The sequence below is a fragment of the Nothoprocta perdicaria genome, unplaced genomic scaffold (genome assembly GCF_003342845.1).
Source record: "Nothoprocta perdicaria isolate Ctin4 unplaced genomic scaffold, notPer1 scaffold_248, whole genome shotgun sequence".
NCBI classification, from domain to species: Eukaryota; Metazoa; Chordata; class Aves; order Tinamiformes; family Tinamidae; genus Nothoprocta; species Nothoprocta perdicaria.
Window position 1 is genome coordinate 469,084 of NW_020455475.1, and position 12,123 is coordinate 481,206.

Below are 12,123 nucleotides of genomic sequence, written 5' to 3' on the forward strand. Positions count from 1 at the left end.
CTGCACCCAGACAAGCGAGGGCTGCAGGGCAAGCAAGCTGCTGTACAGCTGCTGTGGTCCCAGCCGAGCCTTCCCTGCAGGTATCGCTGGGGGCCAAATTGCAAAAATAACCGATTCGACAACACGGCCCGCCAGGAGACTCCAGCTCAGAGGGAACCTGTTTCAGGCCAAACAAAGCGCTTGCACCGAATCGAGCCCAGCTTGTTCTGTTTGAACCGAGTCAGCATCGCACAGGGCGCCCACAGGAACCTGCTCCACTGCCCTGCAACCTGTGGCCCGCACGGGTACGTTGGGCCGCTCTGAAAAGCGCAGGGACCGCAGAGGGCTTTGCAGCTGCTTGCTTGCAAAACGAAGCTTCCCCGCTCCAAGATGAAAGAAATTAGGAGTCTACGCTAACCAAATCCTACACGCCTGTTGGCCGGGGTTCAGCTTGTCAGCGATGCAGCTCAGTGGAGTGATCAACGTTTGCAGAGCTTGGTGGAAGGGGAAAACAAGGCAGCGAGCAATTCACCTGGCTGGGAGTCAAACAGGTGCACGGCAGCAGGATCCCAGATTATAATAATATCTTGCAAACATGGAAAAAATAGATGTAATAAGACTGATTCTTTGGTTTTTATTAATGAATCATAAAGGCTTGCTTTACATTACATATGCTTCTTGGCATACGTTGCTACTATTCCCACACTTGTGAGGTTGGAGTTTAATAGCGAGACACCCTCCCCTAAGGTTCCTCCTTTTTGGCAAGATGCACAGGGTGACTGTGTGCCATGACAGGCTCTATCTTACTGTGGGGCAATCAGATTACTTTGCACAGCTGGTTTTATCACTGGGACCATTAGAGATGAATTGCACAGTATGCAAATATACTTTGGCTTGATAAAAAAAAAAAAGTCTCAGCTTCTAGCTGCTGTCTTGTCTAGGTTCCTAAATGTATTTCGTCACTCCTGTATCACTCCAAAGCCCAATTTGTCCAATCTTTACCCTAAAGTGACTCAACTAGTTTCTGATAGGYATCTTAAAGACACAGGCTTAAAGACAAAGGAAACAGGCTTTCTGGAACTACTGGGTTGAAATGAGAGAGAAGGAATCATAGTCGGAATTATTCAAGGCAACTATCTGTCAGGATGTCCAATATCGCACACAACACAAAAGCAAAACATTTGAAGAGAATCACCCAAAATCAAGGATCACAATTAGTTCAAAACATGCAAACGCCCTCTTGTAGGGGAAAAAAAGAGAACTTGAGCACAGAACCAGGTTCCCGACAGAGGAAAAAAAAAAAAAAAGAGGAAAAATTAACTGATCTGAAAGGGACCTAGAGACATTCAAGGGGATCAACACACGGCAGCTCTTCAGAAAGGAAGAGGCTTGGCCCCCACCCGTGGGGTCGGAACCCGGCTATCCTGGAGCGCTGCTCGCTCTGCTGCCACCGTGKCCACCGGCCTAGGGCCACCCCGCACAACTGCTGTAGGTGAAACGTGGTCTTTACCTGAGAGGCGTCTGGGCACATCGGTGATGGCAGGCAGTCCCGTGCCTCGGGTGGAGGACAGGGGAGTTGTGGAATGAATGGACGGTGAAGTCATCTGGCTCAGGTAGGATGGGTAAGACTGGTCGTASGACCATGGAGGGGATGACTGTGCCTGCCTGGGGTCTAGGGAAACAAAAACAAAAACGAGAGAGAGTTAAAACAAAAGGGCAGGCAACGTTTAGGGAGCCAATAGCCTAACGAAAAGAAGGGAGTTTSCTGCACACACGCACACCAGTGCTACCAGTGCTATGAGGAACCATGACCTGCTCCATGCGGGCCCGTGCTCCTTGTGCTGCGGCAGCATCTCGGGGCGGCACGAACAGAGCGGGTCCAAGTGCCCAGCAGTGAGCAGTGCTTAGAAAGGCCCCGCAGCCGCTCTGCAAAGCCCTGGTGCCCCTYGTCCAGGTCTAACGGAGCGTTAGACGGCGAGGTTGGGGTTGGGGTGCTCAGCAGAGAGCAGAGGGGACGCCCGGACAYGCTGCCGCCGCGCGCAGGAGCGGGCTGGAGAGGTGGGGAGGCTCTGAAGTTAGTACTTGGCACGTCTGTCAAGCCATAATCCAGTTAAAACATTACACAGAAGTGTTTTCAGCACTGAACTGGCTGTCCAAGGAGGAAAATGGCATTAATCTTAGTAGCATCTGGCCAAAAATGTCCCCTTTGGGTACTGGTCCAATTACCTACAGTCACCTTAATTAGAACAACATGAAACCAAATGAGTTGGGGCAAGGACTGGCAGCTAAAGATGCCTTTAGACGGACTTTCTTATTATGGAGGAAATGATTTTAAGGATAAATACAGCTCATGTTTTTGCTGAAGCTCTGGTGGATTGAGCTGAGTGAGAAGTAGGAAGGGTTGGCTTTAGCCACTGCTTTGGGGATTTGCAACTCATTTGCTCTCAGTTCATGCCTAGTGATAAAATGACCCCTGATTTCCTCATAAATTACTATTTTTCGTTTCTGATGAAAACAGTTTCAACCGTCAACCAAAAGTTTGGTCTGGACCCCACAGGAGAACAGAAAACTGTCCCTGAAGTGGCTGACAGAAACCGTCGCGCTCTCCTCCAGGTTCTCCCTGATATTTCCAGTGAAGCACATCAGGTTCTCCCCGTCTGGGGAACCTGCTATATTTGAGCAGTGTCTTAAGGCCCTGCTTTGTAGACAGAAATGTGATAGCCACATGGCATAAGCAAAGGCATTTTTTTTTTCCCAGGAAATTCATCTTTTTTTYCCCCCTTTTTTAAACTCCTTTCTCTGCTCTTCCACACAGCAAAACCTTGTAGTTTCAGCTATTTCTTGTTTATTTTTTCTGTTCAGACATGATTTGTTTGAAGAGATGTCTGGAAAGCAGATACTTCCTCATAGCAAAATAACCATATAGATAAAAGAAAAAAAAATCCAATTTAATTTTAAGAGGATTTTCCCTGAGTTTGCCATTTATATTAGAGCTGAGTAATATAAATGGTTAACATAAATGCTACTCAGAAATCCAAGGGACACTTGATCATTAAATGTAATGAACTTCTTTGTTTTAACAATTTCAAGGCTATGGTTGTATAGCTTGGCGCAGGTTCAAATTTGACTGACTGCTCGTTGTTATATCTGATATCGACATATTTCTCTGCCTCATTCCACTACTATAATTCACCATTCAGTCAATGGTAAATGATCTTCAACTGGGAACGGAAAGCCTAGGTTTGCTGGGAAAACAATCTTAAAATTAATGATGTGTCAGGAACAGAATCTCAAATCCAAGCTCCTTCAAACTCCAAGAGGTTTTCAATCTCTGTTTCTAAGTCCAAATGAGACTCCATTAAATTTTTGATATTAGGTCAGCTCCAATGCTTGAAGGAAATTATATAGCAGGTAAAGGCAGACAAAAAAAAAAATCATTGGAGAAGGTGTTTTCAAAGAATTTTGGTTTAAGATGGTGAAAGCCTGACGATAGGAACTGCCTTCTGGAGGTTCATGCTGCATCTCAGAGTGCCACCCTCATGGAAGAAAAGAAAGATCCTGAGTGTTTCTGGCACTCTCACCACTTTGAACACCCAAGCTACATTTGCTTTTACATCTAGCACCCTTAATTTCACAAGTGTACATGCTTGGGTGGGGGGCACAAGACGAATGCACTGCAAAAAGTGACCACGCTCATGCAGTCTTCCAGAGTAATAAATAATCTCATATATAATGAACAATCTCATTTTGCCCCGTTTGAGGTGGGATAGGAGGCTGAATGCACCATGAGTCTGACCCAGAAGCATTTCTTACATCCTCAGAAAACTTAGCTTAAATATACACAGAAGCTCTGTTGCTCATCCCAACTTCTCTGTCACATTACCAGATCTCTTTCTTTTCCTTTTTCTCCTTTCTTTTTATTTTTAAGTCTGGGTTCATTTCTTGATGAGAGCCAAACCGTGAGTTTGCAAACTGCCAAGTACTTTTGAGAAAAACTGAAGGTGGTGAAGACGCTATATTGCAAATATATTTTCCTCCTGAATTTCACCGGATCTTTGAGTAAATGCCCTGAAAAAAGCGTCTACTGACGACCCAAAAGGTTTGGGTAGGAGGGAGCATCAGGACGTGTGTGGGGAACGCCTGCTCGCCTGTCTCCCTGCTTTTAGAGGTGCTGTGGGAGCACGCACCAGGGACGGAGAAACTAGGAGCAGCTCTGCGAGCCGCTTTCCTTGGCCTCCTGTCCAAGAAGCACATTTCCTCACTAGCTCTGCCCAGAGGGCTCGTGAGCACTGCCAGGTTATCGGGCAGCTCCTGGGGCTCTGGGGGCCGGAAACTTTTGCTCTGTCACATGCGGCATCATGTGCTCTGGCAGGCACAGCCCGTCTCTGCGAGGGCTAGAAGCCCACAACGTATGAGAAATCCCAGAGCGCTGAGGCAGAGCGAACAKGAATTCCTGCCTAAAGGAATCCCTAGAAAACAAGGGTGGAAAAAAAATAGAAACGAATGAAAAAGTGCACAGAGCGGGCTTGGGCAAAAGCTGCCCACTTGCTTGCTCAGACAGCAAGGCTGGAGCCCTGCAGAAGGGCCAAGAAGGCAGAGATCTGAATTTCTGCCCTCAAAAGATCTCGAGTGATTTTGCGTAGCCGTCCTCCTTTTATAAATATTTTTGCTATGCCRGTGTGGGTGTGCAGAAACGCGCTGCCTTTCCTAACACGGGGCACGAGTGGCCAAAACGAGCCCGTGGGACACAAACGTCGCTGCTTCCTGCTCGAGCTGCCAGGTAAACCTCTCTGGAATGGGAAATACCAAGAGCTTGCAGATTGTTTTGTCTCTGGATATTCTCAGTTTGAGCTGCTTGTTGCCTGCAGTYGCCTGCATACGTCTTCAGAGACAAWACGACTCTTTAAGAACCAGTCTGAGATTGCATGGGCTGCAGACAATGTGAAATGAAAGGGCTAACAACCCCCGCAGTGACCCACTTCTCCCATCACCTGCACTGCGTTTCCAGCAGGACATCTTCACTTCCTTCAATGGAAATGTTCAAAACTGTCGAAAGAGTGAAGAAAAAGGCCTTAAACAGCCCTGAGGACCTAGGTTTTCTATTGCTTTGGGAATAGAATTGCAAAGCTTTGCTACAGAAAAAAAAAATATATCCTTATCCCATTTCCTAAGCTGAAACAGCGCCTGAGAGCGTGTCGCAGCTCGGTGCCGCGCGGCGGATTGAGCCTGGGCACCGCGTGCGTGCCCATGCTTCACAGAAACACCCGCACTTGGAGCCAGCCATCAGCTCCAGTTCAGTCAGCTGCTGCCTGTACGAGGACTGCCGCTGATACTACAAAAACAAGCTGTCTGGAGCTATCTTTGGAAAACACCAAAAGCAAAAGAGACGCAGTTATGCGCCTAACAAGGCCAAGATGACTTTCTGCGTGAGTAAACGCGCCGTTGTCGTAACCCCCCCGTCCACACCCAGCAAAACAACAACAACCAAAACGCAGCCTCCTTCTCCTTTCTGGCTGTTTCTTCGGCCCAGTGAAAAGCCTCGGGCTTGCTCTGCATTGCCTGGCTCCATCAGCAAAGCTGAATCCAGCGGAGTTACACCCTGGCAGATGCTGGCATAATTGGGACCAGATTTTGGCCTTAAGAGCCTCTAAAAATGTTCCTCCTCCCACCCCCAGCCCCAAGAGTCACATTTCTAAAGGGAAAAAATATTCTTTTTTTAAAAAAGTAGATTGTAAAGAGAAGGAAAATAAATTGGAAAAAAAAATTAAAAGAATAGGGACAGAAGCTTTGCCAGACAGGGGTTGGCAGAGGCACCTTGCCAGTAGCCTGGAGGACGCAATCAATCTGTCCAAAGCCCAGGGCCCAACTTGCCGCAGGCACCTGGGCCACCCATGCCCTGGGCCACCTCTCCAGGGCGTTCTCCAGGCCAGCGCCTGCTCTGGCCGCCCACCTTGGAGCGCAGTGCTGGCCTTGGACAGTGCCACGGTGTGGTGCGAGTGCTGGGGAGGTCCTCAGCACCTGGCAGGCCTCACGGGCGCCCTGTGGTGTCTGCTTCAAACCTGGAGGGCGGCCGATGGTCTTGGAGAACATCAGTCGGCCTGTATGGACTTTCTTAAACTACTGGTGTTGGCTTTAAGTTACCTGGGAATTTTCAATTAGGGTTAATCATCCTCTGAGAATGACTCCTCAGAGGCTACTGTGTTTGGTGTCTGTGCGAACCCCAAACCTCCCACTGGCTSTGGTGCCTGAGGCAGCTGCTTCGCAGCTCCACGCTGAGCACCACGACARTGCTGTGGTGAGAGCGGGCCCTCCTCCAGCCTACGCAGAAGGGAAAAAGTGTCCCCGAAGTATTGAAAGAACAAATTAAGGAGGACCTGTGTCACTGGATCCTCCATGCCAAGGGCCGAAGCCGCTTCCTGCCCTCAGTTTTGCCCTGAAGAACCATCTCTGTGGGATGGTTGAGGGGATCCTGTGACTAGTCCTAGGATAAATCAACTCCGAATCCCTTCCACTGCTTTCTACCTCAAAGCAAGAAGAAATGGGAAAGGGAAGCTGAACGTTGCCAATRCACATGGAAGAGGGTAGCAGGTAAGAGTGGGAAATAAAAAAGCAAACAAAAAAGCCCCAACTTGCACAGGACCCACTTTCAAGGGCTGCTACTGCAGTCACCCAGCTCGCCAACAGATCAGGCAGTGCCAGGGAGCCTGAAACCTCAGTGAACTCCCACCTGACAGCCCGGAGCGCAGCCGCTCACGCCGACCGCGCTCCTGCCTGGATCCCTGCGCCTCTTCCCAGCGGATACGCGCCCGTCCTCGCCCGGCTGCACTTTGGGAAAGCAAGGGCTTCCCTCGTTTCCTACRGAGCAGCCCATACAGTAACTCAATGTCTGACCGGGGAGGTAATTCGAAACGGGAGCGAGTTGTTTGAGCTCCATTAGGGAAGGAAATTAGGGAAGGGAAAAGAAGAAAAAAGAAAAAAGAAAAAAAAAAAGAAAAAGAAAAAGGGCAAATATAGCAGTATCCAAATGTGAGCAGACAGGATTCTTGATTTATGGGCAGCAAGCAGGTTTCAAATTGAATCTGTATTGCCTCAGCAAAGGCATCTGCTTATTGGGCGATTTGTTTTTTAATGACCCTTCAGTGTTGCTTTGGCAGAATCCTAGTTAAAATGCCATGTCGAATAAGGGCAACCCTGTGCCTCGCACTGCCACAGCCTGGGCTTGTGGCAGTTTAGGGCTGCGCTGTGATTTGTAAAATCTGTATTCTGATACCCTAGGAAAATAAACAGTCCAGACACAGAAAAGAMATGCAAGAGTGAACCCCAAAGTGCTGAGTTCTTTCATACTCAGGTGTGGGCTAGCCAGGTTTTAAATATTATTTTGGTTTAATCATGCAGTAACTATGCAACACCTCAAGTGGAACGAAACAAAAACAGTTTACGTGCTTACCAGTAATAATATGGATTTTGTCATAGGAAACCAGTATTTACTGTTCAGGCTGTTAGGAATTAATTAGTTTCCCTAAGTTACTAGGCAAAATGATTAAGAAGCAGAGGTATGTCCAGAAGAAYTGCTTCGTTCCAGCAAAGGTAATAACAAAGCCTTTGTTTTTTGGACAAGGGTCTATACCCGCTGTGGGACTACCCAGACCACCAGAGCACCAAGCAGGCAGTCCCTGCTGAGCACTGCACTGCACTAAGGCAGCTGTGGAGATGGCAGCACCTGCACCCAACAGGCCCACATTTGCAGTTCCYCAGCGTCACCCACACCTGCTCTCCCTTGGGCACAGGGAGCACACTGGGTCCTGTCTGCAAAGGCATCTGCGTTTTGGGGAGCAGCAAAGTGCGTGGCAGCTTTTGCAGGTTAGGATGGACAGAAGGAGCCCGCAGTGCTCTGGGGGAAACGGGAGCACCTTGGGATCCCAAAGTGTCCCGTGCCTACGAGTCTATCTGGCAGGGCAAGCAGATAGTCCAGGAGAGCGTGGAAAGCCAGCCCCGTTTTCTYGGTTCCACTCGCTTCCCTCTGCCCCCCAGTGCCACCTCTTCCCTCTCTCAGCGAAGCCCCGGCAGGTGCTGGGCTCCCAGCGTCCGACCGCTGGCTCTGAAAACTGTGGAACAGCCAGCAAACACCACRTGGTTTTGTCTGCACTCGGGCTTATTTAAACCTCATCTGAAGTTTGCACCTCCTGGATCCGTGAAGGCTGCCGCTGATACGTAATGAGGCAGCCAAGTACCCTATTAATCAAGCCCAGCAGAACATTTGCCAYGGGAAGCATTTAGGGGAATGAGAACAGCATATGAAGTTACACTGAGCTGGGAAGAAAATTACAAGGGGATCTTAGTTCTCGTGCTTTARGGCATAAGCTGATCACCAGATGGGAGCAGGAAAAAAAACACCCTCCTTCACTCCTAGATATAGTGTTGCATGACAGGTAAACTATGGAGGTACAAGCAGAGGAGCTGATTATAGCCTCATGTTTTCCCTCCCTTCTCCCYTGCTTTCCTGGGAACCATCATGTCCCAAATCACTGTGTGACACAGGAAAACAGCTTAAAATAAAAGAGTTTTAGTATGGCAGTTCCACACAGATGATGATGAGCACTAGAGTCCTGACTTCACATGTCCAACTGACAAAACATTAATCCTGGCCAAAAATCCTGCTCTGGGAAGCTGGTGGGTAGCAGGTACCATGTAATGAATAATATCAACATGTGTCATATATTTAAAATACTTTACACTAGCTAAAGCTCAACTTCTTGCTCTAGAACTTTGCCACAGCTCATAAGAACAATTTTTTGTTTCAATTCTCTGACTGCTTTGGGTTCAGATTAACCCACTTACTCCTCTTCCTTACTACAAATTAATAAACCAGTTGAACTTTAAAAAGAAGAAAAAGAAAGAAGAAGAAAGCCACAACACTTTGTTAAAACCACTAAGTTTCAGCTGGTATCATGTCAAAACCACTTGAAACATGAAACCAGAAATCTTCCTAGGCTGACTCAAAGACTATGTCTGTACTAGGAGTGCGTTACCAGTACAGGAATACTGGTATATTGCCTTGGCAAACAACTCCTAGTGTACATGCAGGTATAGCAGTAAAACTGAGTTTAAAACAGCTCAGGTAAATCGACCCAAGAGTTTTGYTGGCAGACCCGCATCTACGTTAAGTTCTCCAACAGTTCTAGCAACTGAACTGGTCAGGTGCAAGACTTCTTCACATCCTGGACAGACACAAAAAGCATCAGCACAAGTTTCTAGTGTAGAAATAGCCAAAATAAGCTACATTTTTTTGAAGTTCTTCTAAAAAGAAAAAAAAATAGAGCCAATCTGCTAAAGCTCTGCATTTATAAAAACAACAGAATCAGTTTATTTTGTAGGGTTGACAGTTTTGTTGCAAACTTCTGGCATGACTGCAGATAAACATCCTATTTCAGTCTTGCAATTTGTGACACGTGGCATTTTGTGTTCCTTCTCACCACTATCAGATCTGTCTCTGAGCATGCAATCATAAATGTTGCATACAGTCCTTGGCRAGTAACTTTTGGGGATTTCTATGGAATCCAGTTCCTTTATTGTAACAGTGATCAGCACTGGTGCTAGAAGGAAATTGCCACAGGAGAAAATACYAGAATCCTGCTAGAACTTTCATTGCATGTTGCCTGTTTTCCTCACCACCCGTGTGTAGTAAGTGAATAAAAACATTCAGTCTAATATACACTAACAAATACTATTGCACATACAGAGGTAAATGCAGAACGACAATTAGAATTTCACCAGATTCCTCTTTGATTTATCTGGATTGACTATTTTGGACATTTGACAGAAAGTAACTTTGAAAAAGAACAACATTTTCAGCTTCAAATGCTGCATAAAAATCCACTCCCCTCCTAGCTTTGCTTGGAACACGTCTCTCACTCTGTAACAGCCTCTTTTTACTACAGTTGAGACACAAATATCCATAAGCAATTACTACCGTTGCCTGTGCAAGTCGAACCTATGATTCTGTCTCTTACCTGTAATCTGACTCTGTCCTTGTGGATTAAAAGGACTTGGTGCAGAGTTCAGAGAGGGCCGTGGGCTCTGGGTCGGGACCCCTACTCTCATACTGGGATGAGGAATGCGCCCTAAATCACTGAGGCGTTCAGAGAACAAACTAGGTTTAGAGTCATCAAGCTTCTGTCTGTGCCCTGGAAACAGCAAATCATAAAATAAAAGCATTAATAACAAGGTTTAATAATTTACCATACAAAAAAAAAAGAGAAAAAAAAAAGAAGAAAAAAAGACAAAATGGTCTCTAAGGACTATTATGAGATTAATGGACTTTATAGGTATCTCAGTTGTCCACTGGTAGCATAGTGACATTGGTGTGGGGACTTGTGTTTTGGACATGGTTGTGCTGGTGAAAACCATATTGAGTACAGCTGTGCCTGCAGAGATGTGTATCATTATAATTTGGATCAAAATAAGCACTCATGAGGGCACCCATGCAAGGTCTTTTCTTTCTCTTTTTTTTTTTTTTTTTTTTTTTTTTCCTGCTTTAACTGCACTGGATAGGTAAAGGAGCAACATTTTCTTCCATCTGCATGTGAGGAAGAACTTCTTCACTGTGAGGGTGACAGAGCCCTGGAACAGGCTGCCCAGGGAGGCAGTGGAGTCTCCTTCTCTGGAGATCTTCCAAACCCACCTGGATGTGACCCTGTGCCACGTGCTCTGGGTGTTCCTAGGGGGGCTGGAGAAGATCATCTCTAGAGGTCCCTTCCAACCTCAACCATTCTGTGATTCTGTGCAAACTAAGCCTCAGATATTAGCCTTAGATATTAATATACTCATGAAGTATGTGTTACCAAGTGGGACAATAATTCCATGCCTGCTGTATGTGTTGTGGACATTCTTCCTAAGAAAATGCATGCTTTTTTTTGTTTTGTTTTGCATTTCCTTCTGTCACAGCTAGCTCTAAGCTTTCACTCCTCTCCAACTTGAGAGCTTTTCCAAAAAGTTAATAGTTGCCTTCCTTAAAGAAGTGTGATATATAGCAGGGAAAGCCATCAAAGCTGCTGGCCAAGACTAGGCCCTTGCTTTGCCCTTCTCCTTTGTCACCTTCCTCAACATCCCTGTGTTGCCCCAGCAGCAGCTGCCTGTGCCCTGGCTGCACAACCACATCTGAGAAAAGTTGTGGGTGCTCAGCTGTCAAAATGGAATGGAGAAAAAAAAGGCAAAAGCACCGGATGGCCCATCCAGCAGGTTGGTTCCTGCTGTCATTCAGATGTCTCAGAATAAAAATTTTTCTCTCTGTCTCAATGTGTTTTTACTCCTAGGTTTAACTCCTTCTGAAGGGGCTCAAAGGATGCTCCTCACCCAAAGGCACCTTTGCATGTGAGGCAGTGAAGGCGTTGTTGATGCATTCAACATATGGAGAAACAAGCACACAGAGAGACTAAGGTCAGGACTGATTTTACCTAACTTTAGCCATTCATAAATCAGGCTTCTAGTCTAAACTCCTCTAATGTAGACTTCCTCTACAGTTAATGGAAAGAAATAGTTGCTTCCAGAGGGTAATTCATCTCATTTGTCTCTGACACCGGTCTTAAAATGGGATGACTCACCTTCTGAATTTGCTTTTTCTTCCTTCTCTGGTCAGAGAGGGAGCTCACAAGACTAGTTTAATGAGATGCCCTCTCCATGAGTTATTATTACAAGCAATGAACCTTTCCCTGAGCTACCAGCTACACTCACACAAAGAACCTGGAACAGAGGTGACATGGGAGCCCAGGCTCATGGATGACAACCCAGAAATAGAGGCTGCTTCCATCCCAGAGCACAGGCACAAGCACTGCAACGTGSTGGTATATATTTTATGCTTTTAGCATGTAAGGAGGGTCCCCCATATGGTTTGGCCTGAGATCAGCTTGAACCCTTCCAGGTGATCCCCAGTGATTTGAGATAAATCACATTCTTAGTCAGCAGTCTGAGGGCAGCCATCTCCTTGAGGGCTAAGGGAGTTGAGCTTTGTAGGCATGGTCAGATTGCCCCTAATTCATTTTAAGAATCCAAATTCTGTGACTGTTTCATTTATTCTGACAGAATAAAGGTGGCCACTGAGTCTTGAGATCTGACCACAGAACCATCACATGGAACCATGCACCATTA

At 46.6% G+C, this 12,123-nt stretch overlaps 1 protein-coding gene across 1 annotated transcript in view; it reads right to left on the reverse strand.

The window, feature by feature from the left end:
- Positions 1–12,123, reverse strand: part of RUNX2 (runt related transcription factor 2) — a 72,001-nt gene that overhangs the window by 22,427 nt on the left and 37,451 nt on the right. The window contains exons 3-4 of the mRNA XM_026039970.1: positions 9,990–10,163; positions 1,490–1,651 (exon numbers count right to left, since the gene is read on the reverse strand). Coding sequence (XP_025895755.1) covers positions 1,490–1,651; positions 9,990–10,163 — 336 coding nt within the window. The remainder of the gene's footprint in view (positions 1–1,489; positions 1,652–9,989; positions 10,164–12,123) is intronic.